The 24526-nt window shown below is 39.2% G+C and overlaps 1 protein-coding gene across 4 annotated transcripts in view; it reads right to left on the bottom strand.

Moving 5' to 3' along the window:
- Positions 1–24526, bottom strand: part of LOC126335244 (adenylate cyclase type 8) — a 1717934-nt gene that overhangs the window by 48944 nt on the left and 1644464 nt on the right. For all 4 annotated transcript variants that reach the window (XM_049998287.1, XM_049998288.1, XM_049998286.1 and 1 more), the window contains one exon: positions 2609–3492. In XM_049998287.1, the coding sequence (XP_049854244.1) occupies positions 2609–3492 (884 nt within the window). The remainder of the gene's footprint in view (positions 1–2608; positions 3493–24526) is intronic.

Genomic DNA, 24526 nt, shown 5'->3' on the forward strand with positions numbered 1-24526 from the left:
TATGTCTGAGGGAGACTACCTTGAAGGGAACAAAATTGATATTGCTGACTAAATAAAGATTCCTTAAGAAAACAAGAATTCCTGTTATTTTTTGATCACAACTGCTAAATGCAGAATGTTACTATCTGATAAAACCAAAAGTAAAAGCAAGTCTGACCACAAGAAAAATTTATTATTAATGATACTTGGAAATTAATTAGATAGCATTTTGAGACAGTAATTTATGAAATGTGTTAACTTACAGGATGATTTTGCATAAATAATGATGACAACACTAATTCTGCAACTCGAATTATAGCAATGGTTTTATTATTATTTCATTTTGAAAAATTATATTTCAATGTTTGTATTAATATTTACGCCATCTAAAATTTCACCTTTGACCTATTCTTTCTACCAGTATGCCTTGCCCTGAGAAAAAGTTCATATTTTTCTACTTTACCCAGAAATAAAGTCAATCCAAGGTATTTAAACCTGAAACACATTTACCTATGTATAACTGGTATTGTCACCAGAAAATAATCTGTGATGTTTTTTGTAGCTGACATTACACTCATGTAAAAGACGTTCTACTAAGTCAAGAACTGAAAAGAACTGATACATTACAAGTAATAAGATGATGTAATATAACAAGGACATGGAAACATTATATTTATAAATGGTACTCTTGGTTTTGAACTATGATTAGTTGTTGACAGCAAGTAGGTGCTAAGCAAGGTAATTGCATTCCTTCATAGTGATAAATGGAAATTTACTCATTGCCCAAGACAGCACAGATCAACAATGCATGCACCCACAAAAATACTTGCCTCCATACCTCACTTATAACACATATCAGAGACACTGAGGTCCAAGGAGAATATTTCAGATGGTTCTATTTTTGACAAAGCTAGCTATAACAGATGCACAGATACATTTCACAATGAAACAAACAATATATAGAAATTTGATAACTTTGGCAATTTTTTGAAATTTGCATTCACATATTCTATGCACAGAAAGCACCCAAAACTGCTTGAATAACGGCTTAATAAACATGTAAATCACAGAAAATTATTTATCAAAGACATTTCTTCAGAAGAAACAATGAAAGTGGGAAATATATATCTGCAACAGAGACTACTCATCTCTCAACAAATAACATTTTAGAGAACAATAACAATGCAATAATTTGTTAAAAGTCTTCTACTTAAAAGAGGTAAGGCAGATCAGGAATTCACTATGACTCTCAAGTAAATGAACAAAAAATAAGTAAGTGAGGCCCTATCACAGTGAGGGAAAGCAGTAAAATCAATGAAGAACTTAAAGGGAGCTAATCTTGACAACTTCTGTGCCAAAAAAAAATCGACATAAAGGTATAAAATTCATCTTAAGTTTTCCCAATTCTTGTGCAGGCAAATTAGCTCTACATTCACACAAAGCTACCAGAAAATCACAAAACTGTGCAATCACGCATTTGAAATCACGTGTCTTGAATTTAAAGTGAAGTTCACAGAATCCAAAAGCTATACTGTAAACTTGTGGAAGAAATATTATAATAGATTAACAACTGCTGCTAAACTAAAGCAAGTATGAAAGTTGGCTACGGGCCACCCACATCACACACATGTCATGTTTTAAATCGTGTACAACCTTTGATGAACAGACTAGAGATACTATACGTCAATCCAAGAGAGAAAAAGGAACACTTTAAAGCATGGTAAATTTTGAAGTACCTTACATGATTATTATCTTACAAAGTTCACAGAATAAATGCTAAGCAACAGATGTTTCTTAGCCATATGAAGGTAAGAAAACAAAGATTCAAATTAAGGCACAATCGCAGCATTCTGAATATCATACATTTAATGTCTCTACTCATTTACATATATATTCTGAAAACTACTGTGAAGTACATGGCATTGAGTATGGTACCATATGACAAAAATGACAGGAACAAAATACTCTGATTTATGAAGATGACTTGGTTTTGGAAGGTAATGGCAAAAAGTTTAAAAGACAGGAAAAATATCCCTACAAAAGTGCTTGGTCTACTGGAATCGTAACTTAAGGCTAACAAAGTAAATATAAACACTTGCCTCCAACTTACGCATTATAGCATACTATGAAAACCCTGCAATAATCTAAGTGAATTTGGAAATGAGTGAAATAGGAGACTTGAAGCTACTGAAACTGTTGCAGCATTTTTCCTAATTAACCACTGTTCTTGACGGTATGCTGTCAGGACATACAAAAAACTGTCTCTGCACACACAATCGCAAGGAAAATGTAACTGAATTGACGTGACCAACATACACAGAGCTCCACAGTCTTGGAGTTTGTCAACAGCATATTGCACATCTTCAACCTGGGGTCATTCTTTGCCTCAGAAACTGGTTGATAACAGTACTGAACTCTACTCTATGACCATTTGGTGTGTATCTGGACCAATGATATTTTAGCTTTTAAACATATATGAACATAGCTATTGCATCTTTGTCACAGTGGCCCAGCAAAAATTACATAATTTATCACTGAAAAATAAATAATTTTCAGTACACAGGCTACAACACAAAATGGGTAAAATTAATTATCAGTACATATCAGTTTCATATGTATAATTACTTACTCTTCTTCTGGTTCAATAAAGAAAACTTCTGGGTATGCAACCAGTATGAGAACATAAAATACTGTGACCATTGTGAAAGCCAGTGCAGTCTTCACAAGATAATACAGCTTCAGTGATGTTGCAAGAGCCATGAGACACAAAACCCATGTGAAAACAATGTATTCTGGATGAATACATTTTTCTGCTTCACTGTTGTCATGTGGTAATAGTTTATTTACTGTCATATTATGGAATGTTTTCACTGTATCACTAGAAATGAGATCTTCTGCCAACCTCCGGTATCGTTCACTTAAACTTAGTGACAGATTCTTTAAAAAGGAGAAGCCGTTACTTGACGTACTGGTGTTGTCCTGAGTTCTGATTTTATTTAACTGCTGCACAACAGATTTATCTCCCCAGTCCTGAGAATTAGAAAACATTTCTTTGTGCATTGAATCATCAGTATTACTGAACGTCCTTACTGATGCATTCCCTGCCACTCTTGACAGTTCAACATTGGTTTTGTTTTTTTTATGTACATAATTCATATTGACACTGAGATCACTGCTTCTGTTCTTGCCCTTTATCACATGAGAGAAGTTTTCTCTGGGTGAAAGCTGATCAGTCGTGTTATTCTGAGTAAAATTTTGCAGCTGCCTCCTCCTTCTAGCAAGAGGTTTATGTGTTGTGACAGTATTTAACATTTTTATCCTTGCATTTGAGTCTGCAGTGTGTGTTGAGTTTCTAGATTCATTCACAGCTGGTCTGCCAGTACTACTGGAGGTATATTCATGAGTAGCAAACTCCATGGCCATTGATGAAACCACCTTATTTACCATTGCCACGGGAGCTGACTCATTTCCTAGCAAGTATTCTGTCTCTGTTTCTTGTGTTGGACAGCAGACCTAAAAACAGCAGAGAAAAATATTTCAGAATTTGGTTATAACCTGCAGTAATTTTAATATACATATATATGAGCTGTTAAACTTAACTTATAAGTACACCATAAAGTGAATAAAGGAGTACGAATGTGAATGTTGGTACAGACATTACATATGAAAAGATTATAAGATATTAAAATTTTAAAAATATCTATTGACAAGTCTACTGTACTCAAAATGTCAAAAGAGTTGAGACAAAATGGCTGACAGTGCAGTGTATCGTACTGAGAACGCTCTTGTGATGATCAGAAAAGTGGCAGAAGAAGGAGGATATATGAAGAAGGAAATGAAGAACGAATTACTAGAGGCAGTGAGTGAAATGAGAAAATGCTTAGAATTTTTGAAAAAAGAAACAAAAGCAAATAAGATGGAGAACAGGAATCCTACAAGAGACCTTAGGAACATCCAACAAGAGACGAGTGGGGGAGAAGACAGCTGCACTGCTGGACTACTAGCGACATCTATTGGCGAAACACAGCAAACAGCACATAGCGGACAGTGGACTGCTAGTCACCTAGCGATATCTATTGGCGAAATGCAGGAAACAGCACATAGCAGACAGAGACAGATGGAAGAGACACCTACAGGATCTGAGAAGAACTTCAACGGAGACATCGGTGTGGGTAGCTTTCTGGAAAAAGCAAAAAAAAAAAAAAAAAAAGACAGAAATAAGACGGAAATGGGAGAACTGAGGCATAAGTGGAGGAGATAACTGATTTCCTAAAAAACCAACTAGGGAGCAAATAAATAAAACCCTAGAAAAGGAAAGCCACCTAGATGCAGAGAAAACCAAAACTGATGGAAACAATATACAAACTAAATACAACAACAAAGTTAAACCAGAGGGAACGACAATATACAGAAATCCTCTGCCCCAGCAACAAAATCATCTAGAAGTCCAAATCAATGCACATGAGCAACATAATAAAACCCGAAATCAGGGTACTGAACTAGAGGAACTGACTTGGAGGTGGTAGGGAGTAATTATAAAACCATAATGGGTACCAAAGAAGCAGAAGAAATGCAAGCAGCAGAAACAGCAGCCTGGCTATACATTAGTAACTTAAAGAGAACCACCACAACTCCTACAGTAGTGAAATACCTTAACAAGAACGGAATACTGGGTCAACAAGAATGTGAAGAACTGCACACACTGGGTGACAAAAAAGCTTTCAAAGTAGGCAATCCGTTTGAAAAGCTACAAATCACATGAGAACCAGAATTCTGGTCAGAAAACATAAAAGTATGTCGATTTTGTTTCCCAAGACGATCAATGGAAGAGGGAGCAGAGCTCAACTAAACTAAGAAGAAAACCAGAAGAGCAAGAAATAAAAGCAGTCTTGTGGAATACAGAGGGAGTAAAAAGTGCTCTTAACCTAACACCAACAGACATGCTGCAAAACTTGGATCTTGCAATCCTAACAGAAACCTTCCTCATTGACAGCTGGCAACATAAAGATTTCTATGATTATCACCTAATGGCAAAGAAGGGAGAAAGAGGATGACCCATGGGAGGAATATCTGACCTACTGAAACCCTGGATGACGCCCACAAAAAAAAATCATAAAACAAGAAAATAGTATGCTAGTAGAAGTGGCAAACATAAATATAATTACAGCCAATTTAAACTGCACACAAATGCTGTAGAAATAATTGACGAAATAGTCACACTCATCAAACAATGCGACAGCAAACCCACATTATTGCAGGTGATCTGAACTGCAGAATAGACACAGAAAACTATAAAACAAAACTAGTCGTTGAAACCCTAGAAGAAGATGGTTTCACCATACTTAATGATAGACAGATACCTACACACATATGGCACAATGGGAAGAGCACCATTGATATTGCATTAACAAGAGGAGACATAGAAGGAAGTATTCAACAATATAGCATGACTCCATTACTCCTATACAAAGGCACATTCCGTTGAAGATAAAAATAAATATCGTCACGTCACCGCCAGCAAGAAAGACCCACCAAATCACACAAAGAAAAACTGATATAGAAAAATTAACAAACCAGCAAGAACAATTAACACAAATAGAAACTTTCATAGAGGAAGGAGACCTTGAAAAAGCAACAGACCAAATAGAAGACCTCCTAAAAAATTCAGTGATACAAACAATCCCCAAAACAAGGACGGCCAAAAGATGGTTCGATGCTGAATGCTATAGCAAAAGGAACACTGTTCTAAGAACCTTCCACAGACTAAGAAACCAGCATGACAAGGAAACATACAAACTGTACGCAAAAGAGAGGAGCATCTACAAAAAACTAATAGAAGAGAAGAAAAAAGAATACATAGAAAGAGAGGCAAAAAGAGAAGCGGGTGAATCAGAGAAAGACCCATACATAGCAGCAAGACCAAGAAAAATGGCTCATACACCAAATATAGACCTGAAGGAATGGGAAGACCACTTCAGTAAGATACTGAACAAACGAGGACTCAAAACACCTCCAAAGAAAGAGAAACAACATCAAACTAAGGAAAAAGACAATACATGGGAACTCCTAAATGAAGAAGACGTGAAAGAAGTAATAAAAGCACTGAAGAACAAGAAAGCAGCAGGACCTGATAATATATATAATGAACATATAAAAGATGCAAAAGAGGCCCTCCAACACATGTGGACCAAACTGTTTAACAAATGCCTGGAACTTGGAAGAATTCCAACACAATGGAGACACTCAACAATAAAAGTTCTCTACAAAGGTAAAGGAGACCCAGTGGACCCAAACAAGTACAGAGGCATAGCCCTAGAAAATACTCAATTCAAGATGTTTTCAAAGATAATAACACAAAAAATCCAAGCCTCTGTGGACAGTCATCTCCCAGAACGACAAATGGGTTTCAGATCTGGAAGATCAACACTTACGGCAGTCAGACTTCTTCTAAACAACATCGATGAAGCGCTACAAAAGAAACAAATGTTCTACACAGTGTTCATAGACTTTTCCAAAGTCTTTGACATATTGGAAAGAGAGCTCATAGTCCAAAAATTGGAAAACACAATGGGAGAAGATAGTGTATGGGCAAGAATAATCAAGTCAATCCTCAAATACAACTTAATTACAATATCAGACAACCTCTCTTTTTCGAACCCTGTTCTGCAATCGAATGGAGTCTTACAGGGTGACCCAATGAGCCCTTTGCTGTACATTCTTGCCACTGAAGAAGTACTCTGAATTGGAGAAAATGAAGAAGATGTGTATGTATATGCATACGCTGACAACATAGCCGTAGGTTCAACAGATATACAGAAGCTGCAGAGAATCATTGAGAAAATAGACAGATGGTGCATTGAACACAAACTACACATAAACATAACAAAGAGAGAAATGGTAATTTTCAGAAAAGGAGGCAAAACACCCAAGAATGCGGAAATCAGTATCAGAGGACAAAAAATAAAAACCTCATCAGACTTTAAATACCTAGGAGTGACATTGCAACCAACAGCCAAATGCTTCACAAAACATACAACAGAACGTGCAGCCCAAGCAATAATAGCAATACAGGACATCAAAAACATCCGCCTACTCAGTCTAGAAACAGCCATGAAATTATTCAACACAAAAATCTTGCCAATCCTGGCCTATGGGATGGAGGTTATATGGGACCACCTGACAGAAAAAAAATCTAGGAACACTAGAAAAGGTGAAATCGACCTATCTAAAAAGAGCACTAGGTCTCTCAAGGACAACAAGGTCTAGACAAGTGTACCTGCTAGCGAGAGAGGCATTCCTAGTTGAAGACATCAGACTTCGATATATGATGCCACACGCCAGGGCTTCCAGAAAGCAACTGAAGATCATGGAGGACAAACGAGAAAAAATATGGCCAGAGTTTTATGGCACTGAAGCAATGATGAACTGCTCATGGACAGCACCAAACTTCGAACAGCGACATGTCGTAACTAGACTTTCTATTCACGGCTTTCATCATCTAATCTGCAAAAACAAAACTTATCACAACCCAACCACAACATGTGTATGTGAACTGTGTAACGAAGCCTGTGAACGATATCACATAGAACTGTGCAGCAAAAGAGTGAAATCGATAAATGAATATGCAAAAATGTAAATGTTCAGCAAAGTAACTGTATATGGCTATTTGGTTGCAATTTTACTAAACAGAAAAGAGTTGAGACATGCTTAAACAACTCCATGAATGACATATGTAACCTTTCAGATTTTCTTGGGTAGATTGCTTAATGGCATATGTATCTCTGAAAGCACAACATTATCTAACACACATTCCATGGAAGATGCAATTCCTTGTAATATTTTGGACAGGTTTTTACCTGTACTGGACTGATGCACAGATCACCAAACTCTCTTACAAAGTACTTGGTATTATGATATGCCTCTTTCTGTAATTCTTAGCTGTGGCTAAGCCATGTCTCCACTATACCCTTTCTTTCAGGAGTGCTAGTCCTGCAAGGTTTCGCAGGAGAGCTTCTGTAAAGTTTGGAATGTAGGAGACGAGATACTGGCAGAAGTAAAGCTGTGAGTACCGGGCGTGAGTTGTGCTTCGGTAGCTCAGATGGCAGAGCACTTGCCCGCGGAAGGCAAAGGTCCCGAGTTCGAGTCTCGGTCGGGCACACAGTTTTAATCTGCCAGGAAGTTTCATGTCCTTTTTCTATAAGCTAATGTACAGGAAAGATGATAAAAATCTGGATTTTGTGAACAGGCAGAAAATAGTTATTCAGTAGCTATGAGAATTAAAATCTTTCTTCATAATTATTCACTTGTTTCTTCTATAGCTCGTATTAGTGTTAGAGTGGAAAATGAAAACTGATTTACAGAACAAATATTTTTTCCTTAGAATATATTTCACTGCAAATTAAATTTTTATCTTAATGGTTTATCCTTACATTTACTTTGGACTTAATGGATGTTTAAATTTATTAACTGAAACCTTGAGCAGGTGTGGTGTAATCATTTGCACTGCACTACTTACTGTAAAATAAAGTCATTCTGATAACTCTAGTGAAATGTTTACAAATAGCACTAAGTAAATCTACATATATGATATAGGATCTGTGATACAATAAAATTTTGTTATTCTATTCTAGTACTGGAATGAGCAAATCTGTACAGATGTATATGATAATATCATCTTACCTTCTTTATTTACATAATATCAGAATTCTGTTACACTCTGTATTTATGTAATCATTATTGAATGAGTAGCCTCCCATATTTGTAAAAATAAAGTACTAACAAAATGTCAGTTTGGTTTTCAGAAAGGCTTTTCAACAGAAAATGCTATATATGCTTTCACTGATCAAATATTAAATGCTCTGAATAACCGGACATCACCCATTGGTATTTTTTGTGATCTCTCAAAGGCCTTTGATTGTGTAAATCATGGAATTCTTTTAGATAAGCTAAATCATTATGGTTTGAGTGGGGCAGTGCACAAATGGTTTAATTCATACTTAACTGGAAGAATGCAGAAAGTTGAAATAAGTGGTTCGTGTAATGTTAAAACAGCTGATTCCTCAAACTGGGGTGCTATCAAGCACGGGGTCCCACAGGGTTCGGTCTTAGGTCCTTTACTGTTCTTGATATACATTAATGACTTACCATTCCACATTGATGAAGATGCAAAGTTAGTTCTTTTTGCTGATGATACAAGTATAGTAATAACATCCAAAAACCAAGAACTAAGTGATGTAATTGTAAATGATGTTTTTCACAAAATTATTAAGTGGTTCTCAGCAAACGGACTCTCTTTAAATTTTGATAAAACACAGTATATACAGTTCCGTACAGTAAATGGCAAAACTCCAGTAATAAATATAGAATTTGAACAGAAGTCTGTAGCTAAGGTAGAATTTTCAAAATTTTTAGGTGTGTCCATTGATGAGAGGTTAAACTGGAAGCAACACATTGATGGTCTGCTGAAACGTCTGAGTTCAGCTACGTATGCTATTAGGGTTATTGCAAATTTTGGTGATAAGAATCTCAGTAAATTAGCTTACTATGCCTACTTTCATTCACTGCTTTCGTATGGCATCATATTCTGGGGTAATTCATCGTTGAGTAGAAAAGTATTCATTGCACAAAAACGTGTAATCAGAATAATTGCTGGAGCCCACCCACGGTCATCCTGCAGACATCTATTTAAGGATCTAGGGATCCTCACAGTAACCTCACAGTATATATATTCCCTTATGAAATTTGTTGATAATAATCCAACCCAATTCAAAAGTAATAGCAGTGTGCATACCTATAACACCAGGAGAAAGGATGATCTTCACTATGCAGGGTTAAATCTGACTTTGGCACAGAAAGGGGTAAATTATGCTGCCACAAAAGTCTTTGGGCACCTACCAAACAGCATCAAAAGCCTGACAGATAGCCAACTAACATTTAAAAATAAATTAAAAGAATTTCTAGATGACAACTCCTTCTACTCATTGGCTGAATTTTTAGATATAAAGTTAAAAAAAAAAAAAAAAACCTTAATCATTAGTGTCATGCAATATTTTGTGTAATGTAATTTCTTGTACAGACATCTTTTATTAACCTGACATGTTCCACATCATTACGAAGTGTCGTATTCATGATCTATGGAACAAGTATTAATCTAATCTAATCTAATCTAATCTAATCTGGTTGGTTTACAGTTAATATGTGACAATACTATACTGTAAATGTTATGAAAAGAATAGAATGCTACTCACCTTATAGTGGAGACGCTGAGACACAGGCAGGCACAACTAAATGACTGCTAACAAGTTAAGCTTTTGGCTGAAACGCCTTCTTCTGCATTATAGAACACACACACAAATGCAACTTACACTCCCACGACTGCCGAGGCTGCCAACAACAGTGGTCATGTGAGTGAGTTGCATTTGGGTGTGTGTGTGTGTGTTATGTCTAATGCAAAAGAAAGCCTTAGACTGAAAGCTAACTAGTTAGCGGTCTTTTTATTGTGCCTGTCCGTGACTCAGCATCTCCATTATATTGTGAATAACAGTCTATCCTTTTCATAATACTATTATTCCACCCTTGATTTTCCATTGTTTAATACTATAAGCATTTTGCTTATTAATATTTTATTTGACAATATATTCTGAAGTTGAGATTCTGCAAACCTACATGCTCACATATCTACATCTATACTTTGCACACCTTCTTGCAACATGTGGTGGAGGGTACTAGTGTACTACTCGCACTTACCCCTTTTCCTGTTCTACTTGTGAATGGTATGTGGGAAGAATGATTGGTGGCAAGCCTGCATATGGGCTCAAATCTCTCTATCTTGATGGTCTTTTCACAAGATATATGTAGTAGGAAGCAATATATTTGTTGACTGTTCTCAGAAAATATGCTTTCGGAACTTTAAGAGTAAACCACACCATGATGCAGAACACCACTCTTGCAGAATTAGCCACTGAAGCTGGTTAATCATCTCTGTAAAACTTTCATGATCACTAACTGAACATACAACAAAAAGTTCTGCACTTCTTTAGATCTTTCTAGTTTTGCTATCAATCCCATCTGATACGGGTCTCATACTGGTGAGTAATTTTTAAGCATTGGTTCCATGAGGTTCCAGTAAAATACCTCCTATGTTCATGGACTATTTTTCCTGAGGATTCTTCCACCAAATCTCCGTCTGAGATCTGCCTTTCCTACAGGTAGTTTTATGAGGTCGTAATCATACAGTAACAGGCCTTTCTGTCTATGTATACACACTATGTTACATTTGCTTATGTTTGGTGGGTCAATTGCCAATCCCCAGACAAGTATCATTCCTCTGCAGGTCTTCCTGCATTTTATTATATTTTTGTAGCATTACAACTTTTCTATATAAAACAGATTCATCTGGAAAAGCCTTATGGAACTTCCTACAATATGTATTAAGTCATTTATATATCTCGTAAAAAGTAATGGCCTTATAACACACCCCCTTGGAGTACGCTCAAATCTGCTTTTATGTCTGAAGATTTCTCTCCACTGAGTATTCTTCCTGTTACAAAACCTCCAATCTTATCACTCAGTTGGTCTGACATTCCTTACAAACATATTTTGTTCATTATGCAGCAGTGTGGTGGAATTGTATCAAGTGCCTTCCGGAAGTCAAGGAAAATGGCATCTACCTGACCATTGGCATCTAGTGGCTTTTGGGTCTCGTGGACGAACAGAGTAAACTGAGTTTCACATGAACATTGTTTCCAGAACCCATACTGATTCCTACAGAGGGGACTCTGATCTCCAGAAATGTCATAACATGCAGTTAGACAGAATGTTAAAAAATTCTACAAAAGACCGACACCAGACATATGGGCCTAAGGTTGTGTGTGCCTGTCTGATGACCCTCCTTGAAAACTGGAATGACCTGTGCTTTTTTCTAATCATCAGGAACAGTTGTTGCCTCCAGAGATCCACAGTACACTTCTGCTAAAAGAGGGTCAAGTTCTTTTGCACCACACTCTATGTAGAAGCATGTTGGTAGCCTGTCAGTTTGTTCTTCAGCTGAGTTATTTCAGTTGCTTTTCCATCCTATGATCACCTATTCAATATTACCCATTGTGTCAATCATGTTATGATTTAAAGGGTGTAGGAAAAGACAATTAGTATTTTAGCCTTTTATGAATCATCCCCCATTTCAGTGCCATTATGGTCATACAGTGCCTGGACAGATGGCGTTGATCCATTTACTGATTTAACATATGACCAAAACTCCTTAGGATTTCCTGCCAAGTCAGTAGACAGTTTTCCTTTAGAATTTGCTGAATGCTACAAGCGTGGCTCTCCTGATCATTTAATTTTTGTCTGTCTGTGAGGCTTTGGCTACATTTAAATTTGCAATTTGTTTTCATAGCAGTTTTCAAACATTCTGCAGAAGGACTCAGCCAAAAAATGGCCAAGTTCTCAGTAATGTTTACGTGCCTACTGATGGCTCAATATTTCCAACTGTTTTGGTGAGTTGTAACCTAAAGTCCCTAAATTATTTGTATTCCTGTCTTTCATACTGTTATTAAATAAGTAAGCACAGTGCACATTAATCTTTTGTAAAAATTGTCATGTGAAAGTATTTTAAGTAAGTGCCTTCTGCTGTGCTTCAGTCAGTCTTCACTGTATATAGCGTCAGTCTATTTCAAAATGCCAGTATTAGTTTTGCATACTTTACAAAATCATAAATGTCTTGGAAAAGTTAATGTTACCAAGCTGATTATAACGTTACCAATGTTTTTAATTAAACTGGAGTAAGTGACACATATCAAGACTGCATTTTTATCAGAATGATAAAATCTACAGCCTGAATATTGCTGTTTCATGTAACAATACAACATCTGGGACCTGAAAAGGAAACTGTTAACATCTACCATGATGATGTCTTATTCATATCTAAGAAGTTTAAATATACTGAAGAGCCAAAGAAACTGGTACACCTGTCTAATATCGTGTATGGCCCCCACAAGCACACAGAAGTGCTGCAACATGACATGGCATGGACTCAACTAATGTCTGAGGCACTGCCGGGGGAAACTGACACCATGAATCCTGAAGGGCTGTCCACAAACCAGTAAGACTATGAGGGGTGGAGATCTCTTCCGAACTGCACGTAGCAAGGCATCCCAGATATCCTCAATAATGTTCATGTCTTTGGAGTTTGGTGGCCAGCAGAAGTGTTTAAACTCAGAAGAGCGTTCTTGGAGCTACTCTGTAGCAATTATGGACATGTGAGGTGTCACATTGACCTGCAGGAATTGCCCAAGTCTGTTGGAATGCACAATGGACATGAATGGGTGCAGATGATCAGACAGGACGCTTACGTATGTGTCACTTGTCAAGAGTCACATACAGACATATCCAGGGTCCCATATCACTCCAATAGCACCCTCCCCCTCTCCCCTTACTAAGATTCCACCAGCTTGAACAGTTCCCTGCTGACATGCAGGGTCCATGGATTCATGAGGTTCTCTCCATACCAGTACTTGTCCATCCACTCAATAAGATTTAAAATGAGACCCGTCCGACCAGGCAACATTTTTCCAGTCATCAACAGACCAATGTTGTTGTTGACGGTCCCAGGTGAGGTCTTAAGCCTTGTGTCATGCAGTTATCAAGGGTACATGAGTGGGCCTTGAGCTCTAAAAGCCAATGTCGATGATGTTTTGCTGAATGGTTTGCACAGTGACACTTGTTGATAGCCCAGCACTGAAATCTGCAGCAATTTGTGGAAGGGTTGCACTTGTGTCACGTTGAAGAATTCTCTTCAGTCATTGTTGGTCCCTTTCTTATAGGATTATTTTTCGGCCGCAGCAATGTCAGAGATATGATGTTTTACCAGATTCCTGATATTCATGATACACTTCTGAAATGGTCATATAGGGAAATCCCCACTTTATCGCTACCTCGGAGATGCTGCGTCCCATCGCTCATATGCTGACTATAACACCACATTCAAACTTGCTTGAATCTTAATAACCTGCCATTGTAGCAGCAGTAACCAACCTATGAAATCTGCGAGTCACTTGTTGTCTTATATGGGCGTTGCTGACCACAGTGTCATATTCCGCCTGTTTACATATACCTGTATTTGAATACGCACGCTTATACCAATTTCTTTGGTGGTTCAGCGTATACGTAAAACTCTTAAAAATATTTTTTGTCACTTTCCCTCACCAAAAAGTATCTAAACTCAATTTAGTTAGTTATTACTTACTGTGTGCCTTTGATGGAGGAGAGAAGAAAGTAATCACTACAAGAACATGTGCCCCCTCCCCCCCCCCCCCCAACACACACACACACACACACACACACACACACACACACACACACACACACACACACACACACACAAATGACTGCACATTCTGAACAGTTGGCCAAGTGAAGTGGACTAATGTTTTTCTTGTGATATGGACCGCAGCCATCAACATAAATTACAAGAAGTTATGATCCTGCTGAGGCTGCATGGTTTTTGAATAAGGTACTTCACTCACTGCAATGGATCATCAACAACCTAGTAGTCATTTTTAAGTGTACACCTATATATGATCACACACTTGCTATTAGCAGATGTTACACGAGGTCAAAAATAAAGAGAAAATGGCAGGGCATGTTCACAATAAAATGGTTCAAATGGCTCTAAGCACTATTGGACTTAACATCTGAGGTCATCAGTCCCCTAGACTTATAACTACTTAAACCTAACTAACCTAAGGACATCACACACATCATTGCCTGAGGCAGGATTCGAACCTGCGACTGTAGCAGCTGCTTGATTCCATACTGAAGCGCCTAGAACTGCTCAACCATAGCAGATGGCTATTCACAATACATCACTGATATAGCTGAATATAAATCAAATTACAGAACATAAAACCAGGTAACTATGCTCTCACATACTGCCAAGCAAATTATTCAGAACAGACACTTTATTATGTACATGTGAGTAGATTGACAATAGCTTATTGAGACGTTGTCTTACACACAACACTGCCAGTGTGTGAGATGTATGGGAAATTAGATTTAAACATATAGTCATAACAGCTGCTTAGTTTACAATACCTGAAGAAAAAGACAGGCTGGTAAGCACTGAGGTGACTCACAAGTAGAACTAGCCAACATGGCAAACAAGTGTTAATCATAAAGCTGCATGACAAGTAATAATGTAGTGTAAATAACACTCAGTATTTAGAAATGTAAGTAACACTATTCTTTGAGAAATACCATTTTAATCACGTAAGTATCACAGGATGTATACGTGGACAAGGAAAAAAAATTCCCAGATTTATTCCGGATTTCCCGGTTAAAAATACACTTTCTCCCAGGTGAAAATATACTTTTTCCCTGTTAACTGACAGTATATTTTCTCTCAGAACTGTATATGTTCTTTGAATGATTATGGTTTTATACATGGGAGTAGAATTTCCCGGCAATTTATAAAACTAAACACAGGGGAAAAACGCGTTTTGGAAAGATCTTGGATGTGCTGCAACATATATGCCACATATTTTCGTATTACGAAAGTATAAATCCGAAGCATTGAAATCGAAATTGAGATGCACATTTGTAAGCCAGTCATAGCTCATGTCACTGATCTCGCCAGCCGATGACAGCGGGTATTCAGAGCTTAGGTCACACTGTTAAGTGGGTAATTTCTGGGTGATTTCCCAACCACCACAAAAAGAAAAAGAAATAAAATGAGTGTCGTGTAATATTTTGTCTAATGTAATATCTTGTATGGACACCTTTTATTAACCTGACAGGTTCCACATCATTACAAAGTGTTGTACTCATGATCTATGGAACAAGGACTAATCTAATATAATCTGTATATATCTTAAATTGTAATACGCGCATAAATGACCAACATTGTATGTGAAAGCTTAGCTTCTCTTGCAGCATATTAATCTTACAGTCCAATATTTTATGTGAAAGCTTTACGTTTCGTGTAGCAGCACTGTTGTTGTTGTGGTCTTCAGTCCTGAGACTGGTTTGATGCAGCTCTCCATGCTACTCTATCCTGTGCAAGCTTCTTCATCTCCCAGTACTTACTGCAACTTACATCCTTCTGAATCTGCTTGATGTATTCATCTCTTTGTCTCCCTCTACGATTTTTACCCTCCACGCTACCCTCCAATGCTAAATAGGTGATCCTTTGATGCCTCAGAACATGTCCTACCAATCGATCCCTTCTTCTACTCAAGTTGTGCCACAAACTTCTCTTCTCCTCAGTCCTATTCAATACTTCCTCATTAGTTATGTAATCTACCCATCAAATCTTCAGCATTCTTCTATGGCACCACATTTCGAAAGCTTCTATTCTCTTCTTGTCCAAACTATTTATCATCCATGTTTCACTTCCATACATGGCTACACTCCATACAAATACTTTCAGAAATGACTTCCTGACACTTAAATCAATACTCGATGTTAACAAATTTCTTTTCTTCAGATTGCCAGTCTACATTTTACATCCTCTCTACTTTGACCATCATGAGTTATTTTGCTCCCCAAATAGCAAAACTCCTTTACTACTTTAACTGTCACGACTTAATTCGACTACATTCCATTATCCTCTTTTTGTTTTTGTTGATGTTCATCTTATAAACCCCTTTCAAGACGCTATCCACTACGTTTAACTGCTCTTCCAAGTACTTTGCTGACTGCCAGAATTAGAATGTCATCAGCGAACCTCAACATTTTTATTTCTTCTCCATGGATTTCAATACCTACTCCGAATTTTTCTTTTGTTTCCTTCACTGCTTGCTCAATATACAGATTAAATAACATCGGGGAGAGACTACAACCCTGCCTCACTCCCTTCCCAACCACTGCTTCCTTTTCATGCCTCTCAACTCTTATAACTGCCATTTGGTTTCTGTACAAATTGTAAATAGCCTTTTGTTCCCTGTATTTTACCCCTGCCATCTTCAGAATCTGAAAGAGAATATTCCAGTCAACATTGTCAAAAGCTTTCTCTAAGTCTACAAATGCTAGAAATGTAGGTTTGCCTCTTCTTAATCTACACTCCTGGAAATGGAAAAAAGAACACATTGACACCGGTGTGTCAGACCCACCATACTTGCTCCGGACACTGTGAGAGGGCTGTACAAGCAATGACCACACGCACGGCACAGGGGACACACCAGGAACCGTGGTGTTGGCCGTCGAATGGCGCTAGCTGCGCAACACTTGTGCACCGCCGCCGTCAGCGTCAGCCAGTTTGCCTTGGAGCTCCATCGCAGTCTTTAACACTGATAGCATGCCGCGACAGTGTGGACATGAACCGTATGTGCAGTTGACGGACTTTGAGCGAGGGCGTATAGTGGGCATGCGGGAGGCCGGGTGGACGTACCGCTGAATTGCTCAACACGTGGGGCGTAAGGTCTCCACAGTACATCGATGTTGTCGCCAGTGGTCGGCGGAAGGTGCACGTGCCCATCGACCTGTGACCGGACCGCAGCAACGCACGGATGCACGACAAGACCGGAGGATCCTACGCAGTGCCGTAGGGGACCGCACCGCCACTTCCCAGCAAATTAGGGACACTGTTGCTCCTGGGGTATTGGCAAGGACCATTCGCAACCGTCTCCATGAAGCTGGGCTACGGTCCCGCACACCGTTAGGCCATCTTCTGCTCACGCCCCAACATCGTGCAGCCCACCTCCAATAGTGTCGCGACAGGCGTGAATGGAGGGACGAATGGAGACGTGTCGTCTTCAGCGATGAGAGTCGCTTCTGCCTTGGTTCCAATGATGGTCGTATACATGTTTGGCGCCGTGCAGGTGAGTGCCACAATCAGGACTGCATACGACCGAGGCACACAGGGCCAACACTTGGCATCATGGTGTGGGGAGCGATCTCCTACACTGGCCGTACACCTCTGGTGATCGTCGAGGGGACACTGAATAGTGCACGGTACATCCAAACCGTCATCGAACCCATCGTTCTACCATTCTTAGTCCGGCAAGGGAACTTGCTGTTCCAACAGGACAATGCACGTCCGAATGTATCCCGTGCCACCCAACGTGCTCTAGAAGGCGTAAGTCAACTACCCTGGCCAGCAAGATCTCCGGATCTGTCCCCCACTGAGCATGTTTGGGACTGGATGAAGCGTCGCCCCCACGGTCTGCACGTCCAGCACGAACGCTGGTCCAACTGAGGCGCCAGGTGGAAATGGCATGGCAAGCCGTTCCACAGGACTACATCCAGCATCTCTACGATCGTCTCCATGTGAGAATAGCAGCCTGCATTGCTGCGAAAGGTGGATATACACTGTACTAGTGCCGACATTGTGCGTGCTCTGTTGCCTGTGTCTATGTGCCTGTGGTTCTGTCAGTGTGATAATGTGATGTATCTGACCCCAGGAATGTGTCAATAAAGTTTCCCCTTCCTGGGACAATGAATTCACGGTGTTCTTATTTCAATTTCCAGGAGTGTAGCTTCAAAGATAAGTCATAATGTCAGTATTGGCTCACGTGTTCCAACATTTCGACGGAATCCAAACTGATCTTCCCTGAGGTCGGCTTTTACTAGTTTTTCCATTGGTCTGTAAAGAATTCGCTTAAGTATTTTGCAGCCGTGACTTATTAAACTGATAGTTCGGAATTTTCCACATCTGTCAACACCTGCTTTCTTTGGGATTGGAATTATTATATTCTTCTTGAAGTCTGAGGGTATTTGCCTGTCTCATACAGCTTGCTCACCAGATGGTAGAGTTTTGTCAGGACTGGCTCTCCCAAGGCCGTCAGTAGTTCTAATGGAATGTTATCTACTCCCGGGGCCTTGTTTCGACTCAGGTCTTTCAGTGCTCTGTCAAACTCTTCACACAGTATCATATCTCCCATTTCATCTTCATCTACATCCTCTTCCATTTACATAATATTATCCTCAAATACATCGCCCTTCTATAGACCATCTATATACGCCTTCCACCTTTCTGCTTTCCCTTCTTTGCTTAGAACTGGGTTTCCATCTGAGCTCTTGATATTCATACAAGTGGTTCTCTTTTCTCCAAAGGTCTCTTTAATTTTCCTGTAGGCAGTATCTATCTTACCCCTAGTGAGATAAGCCTCTACATCTTTACATTTGACCTCTAGCCATCCCTGCTTAGCCGTTTTGCACTTCCTGTCGATCTCATTTTTGAGACGTTTGTATTCCTTTTTGCCTGCTTCATTTACTGCATTTTTATATTTTCTCCTTTCATCAATTAAATTCAATATTTCTTCTGTTATCCAAGGATTTCTACTAGCCCTCATCTTTTTACCTACTTGATCCTCTGCTGCCTTCACTACTTCATCCCTCAAAGCTACCCATTTTTCTTCTACTGTATTTCTTTCCCCCATTCCTGTCAATTGTTCCCTTTTGTTCTCCCTGAAACTCTGTCCAGCCTCTGGTTCTTTCAGTTTATCCAGGTCCCATCTCCTTAAATTCCCACCTTTTTGCAGTTTCTTCAGTTTTAATCTACAGTTCATAACCAATAGATTGTGGCCAGAGTCCACATCTGCCCCTGGAAATGTCTTACAATTTAAAACCTGGTTCCTAAATCTCTGTCTTACCATTATTTAATCTATCTGAAACCTGTCAGTATCTCCTGGATTCTTCCATGTATACAACCTTCTTTTATGATTCCTGAACCAAGTGTTAGCTATGATTAAGTTGTGCTCTGTGCAAAATTCTACCAGGCGGCTTCCTTTTTCATTTCTTACCCCAATCCATATTCACCTACTACGTTTCCTTCTCTCCCTTTTCCTACCACCAAATTACAGTCACCCATGACTGTTAAATTTTTATCTCCCTTTATTATCTGAATAATTTCTTTTATTTCGTCATACATTTCTTCAATTTCTTTGTCATCTGCAGAGCTAGTTGGCATATAAACTTGTACTACTGTAGGAGGCGTGGGCTTTGTGTCTATCTTGGCCACAATAATGCGTTCACTATGCTGTTTGTAGTAGCTTACCCGCATTCCTATTTTTTTAATTAATTATTAAACCTACTCCTGCATTACCCCTATTTGACTTTGTCTTTATAACCCTGTATTCGCCTGACCAAAAGTCTTGTTCCTCCTGCCACCAAACTTTACTAATTGCTACTATATCTAACTTTAACCTACGCATTTCTCTTTTTAAATTTTCTAACCTACCTGCCCGATTAAGTGATCTGACATTCCACACTCCAATCCGTAGAACGCCAGTTTTCTTCATCCTGATAATGACGTCCTAGAGTAGTCCCCACTCGGAGATCCAAAGGGGGTCTATTTTACCTCTGGAATATTTTACCCAAGAGGACGCCATCATATTAACCATACAGTAGAACTGCATGCCCTCTGGAAAAATTACGGCTGTAGTTTCCCCTTGCTTTCAACCGTTTGCAGTACCAACACAGCAAAGCTGTTTTGGTTAGTGTTACAAGGTCAGATCAGTCAATCATCCAGATTGCTGCCCCTGCAACTACTGAAAAGGCTGCTGCCCCTCTTCAGGAGCCACACGTTTGTCTGGCCTCTCAACAGATACCCCTCCATTGTGGTTGCACCTACGGTACGGCTATCTGTATCGCTGAGGCACGCAAGCCTCCCCATCAACTCCAAGGTCGGTGGTTCATGGACCTTAGGCCTACTAAAAGCAAAAAGCCTTACATTAGGAAATAGTTTCACACTTCATTCATACGCTCCAATTTCTCTAGTATGAGATCAAAAAGTAGTAGTACGAAATTTTTATACTATCTTGGAATTGTCATGTTGTTCCATAATTTATGTGATTTCCCCATTTCTTCTCCTTCCTCATTCTAACAAACAGTCTTGTTATCACTAATTCTGTAACTATTCATGCCAATGTCAAAGCTTATTGGCAGATTAACTCTACTAACTCTGCCAGAATCACCGGTTTAGTTATCCCACAATTATTCTCCAGTTTGTACAATGTGTTTTCCGTGCTTCTTCCAGAATAGAATTGAAAGTGGCTGCTAGTGGGGGACTACACAACTGGCCCTTACTAGTATAGTGATATAGCCAAAATTTTTCTGTCAAAATTTTATTTTTCTTAGATACACTGAGAAAGTACTACGTAATCTTTCTTACCTGTTATTCATTTCTTTCCACTCCTGTAGTCTGAACCTATGGATTTAGCTAGTAATTATAACAATGCTCATCATTCGCAAACCCAGTCAACCACACAATCAGACAACAGTTGTCATTCATCCGTTCGGCCTTACTCCGCTCAGCTCGTATAGCCGCTTTTGTCTGTAGGAAAGTTTGTTTCTACATGCGACGAGGATTCCCCTGACACAGACATCATGTAAACTATGCACACATTCACAAATCAACTTACGATTCATTCAGAAATCAACTTAGAATGTGTTCAAAAATGTTCAAAAACCAACAGTGATGTGTTTCAAAGTCATATGAATAATCAATAGACTAACGTGCGCTGGACACTAGTCACTTTGTGAAACACGGTTTTTTCCCTCAATTTGCCCCCCCCCCCCCCCCCCCCCCGAATACTGGTCTGCTGCGCATGTGTGAATACAGTGACAGCTTGGGCGCAGCAGTAACATTTTTCCCGGTTGCATCTACCTGCTTGCTGCAAATGCTTACACAGCACTGAAACTAAAACCCTCTGTAAACTTTGATGAAGCCAATTGTATGAAAAATACTGAAAGGCTAATAAAAATATTCTATTCTATTCAGCCAACAGCCACATTTCTGTAGCCAGAAGCAGGAGAAGGTTCTACTCATACACAATTCAACTGCGCACGCGCATGAGCCCACTCGTAACTGCTAAAACGAATCTAATGTAAACAGCTATGATGTTACGCTCAACAGAGGCAATTTGTTGTTATGAAGCATTGCGTAGTCTTCCTAAAGCCTTTGACACATTTTGCTGTTGGCAGATGCTTGTATGAGCACTGTTTTGTTGCTATATATGGCGCATTTCCTTTGCAATTTAAGTTTTATTTTTGTTTTTTCTCTTGTTCATATTTTATTGTTGCAGTATTATTCTGGAATAGCGGTATACAGTAATATCCTTTGTTAGAGTATTGGTTCTTGCCAGTCAAAATCACAAAAATTTAACTGAAAACAAAAGCAATGAAAACTTCCAGGAATTCTAAAAAATTCCCAGGTCTTTCCCGGTTTTCTTCCCGGATGAAAAAATTCCCAGGTTTTTCCCGGATCTCCCGGTTGTCCCAGGTCGTATACACCCTCTATTAAGCTATCAATAGGAGATATATAGTGGCCATCTAGTACACAGCTTTTCATGATAGCAACTCCCTTTCTAATTTACTGGATTGACTTTAGCTGCTAGCTAAGTATGAATAGCAGCAAGTTGTACAGTGATAGTTTATGGTTAATACAGTAGACAATAAATTTCTACGATTTCCTTTCTTTTGTTAGTGTATACCTAGACTTGTTTTAAATACTTGAAGGTTCTCCTTCTTGATGGAATCTATGGAACACGACAAATGACTGGTGACTGAAACTTGAATTGCTTAAGGCTGAGTTGCTCTCTCAGTATATACAAAAAAAGCAGAACAAATTAACTGATATTAAGGTAGTCACTAACTATATTCCAAGTACTTGGCAGAATTGTAGGAATTTATTTAAAGACTGAACACTAAGAATGATATGTGATAGTGATACAATCTAAAATTTAACTACAAGAGATGTCAAAATGTATAAATAAAGTACCTTAAACTTTACAAAACTTATCAGCCCTAAAGTGCTGAAATGGATGAAAAGAAAGCTGACATATCACCAATTTATTTATAATTTACTGGATTAAATTTAGACAGCATACATTTTAACAGCACTAAGCAGTAGAGCGATAATTTAATGATAACACAGTATAAGATTAAATTTCTATAATGTAACTGGACAGATGAAAAACCTTCTCATCAAATGGCAGCAGGAGAGCACATACACATGTAGATCAAGGAAATTTGCAAGCTTTCAGAGCCAGTGACTCCTTCTTCTGGAGTATGGTTTGAAGGGGAAGGAAGAGGGCTGAAAGAAAAAGAACTAGCAAGGTATAGGAAATGGGGAGAGTTTGCAAAAGTCACCCAGAGATTTGCCATAAGGGATTAGAAGGAAAGATTGATTATTGGGGGCTGCACTAAACGAAACTTGAAAACCTGAGAGCTTAGAGGTGGTACATACAGTAATTATGCAAGACAGACATTACTGACAATGCTTAGTTTATAGAAGAGGAGTGATAGTTACTGGTACGGCTGTTTAGGGACCTAGAGAGGGACAGGAATAGAAAATATAGCTTGGACAGTGTTCTGAAAATATGCTACACTTCACTGCTGCCTCCAAGAGCAATGATAACTCATGATCACCACCCACAACTTTACAGTGTTCTCAACCTCTCATGTAAGGCACTCTCCCTTCCTGAGTCACCTCCATCACACTCCTGGCCTTGTGGTATGGTGCATCATCTCGTTAAGGATTACCACAGTCATTGGGAAATATGATTGTCATGAAGAGGTGTACACAGTCTGTACAAGTGTACAATACTCCTTGGCCACCACAGTGCTTTGCACAAGCTCCATTGTACTTATGGATGCCCATGTGAATGTTCCCCAGAACATGACGGAGCTGCTGCCAGCTTGTCTTTGTCTTGCAGTACAGATGTCAAAGAGCTGTTCCCTGGAAAACAATGGACTCACACCCAGCCATCATATGATGAAGAAGATATCAGGATACTTCCCACCATGCAACACTCTGCCACAGTACCAATGTTTAGTGCTGATGGCCACTTGTCCACTTCAGTCATAATTGCCGATGTCATGGTGTTAACATTGGCACATGCATGGGTCACTGGTTGGGAAGGACCACCCTTCGGAGTGGTCAGTGCACTGTCTGTTCAGACACACTTTTACTCTGCCCTGTGTTATAAGTATGACATTAGTTCCGCCACAGTTCATTGCCTGCCCTGTTTTACCAGTCTGCTCAGCCTACGATGTCTGACATCTGTAACATGGGTGGCCACACAACCCTACAATGTCTGGACATAGTTTCACCTTAGTTTCACCATGCATTGAAGACACTCAACACAGCACTTCTTGAACACCCGACAAGTTGTGCAGTTTCTGAAATGCTGTACCGAGCATCCAGGCCCTCACAATCTGTCCTTTGTCAAACTCATATCGATTGTGTACCTTTCCCATTCTACAAAATCATTCAAATGGCTCTGAGAACTATGGAACTTAACTTCTATGGTCATCAGTCCCCTATAACTTACAACTACTTAAACCTAAGTAACCGAAGGACATCACACACATCCATGCCCGAGGCAGGATTCGAACCTGCGACCGTAGTAGTCGCTAGTTCCAGACTGTAGTGCCTAGAACTGCTCGGCCAGCTGGCCCCATTCTACACATGGACAGCATGCTCACTGTTACTACCCACACAGTGAGTGTGCCTGACTAGCAGTCATCCCTTGCCAGGGGATGGTGCTATTGCCTGGATGGGTTTATATCAATAGCAGGTCCATGGTCATAATTTTCTGGCTGATCAGTG

The sequence above is a fragment of the Schistocerca gregaria genome, chromosome 2, assembly GCF_023897955.1.
Source record: "Schistocerca gregaria isolate iqSchGreg1 chromosome 2, iqSchGreg1.2, whole genome shotgun sequence".
Classification (NCBI taxonomy): Eukaryota; Metazoa; Arthropoda; class Insecta; order Orthoptera; family Acrididae; genus Schistocerca; species Schistocerca gregaria.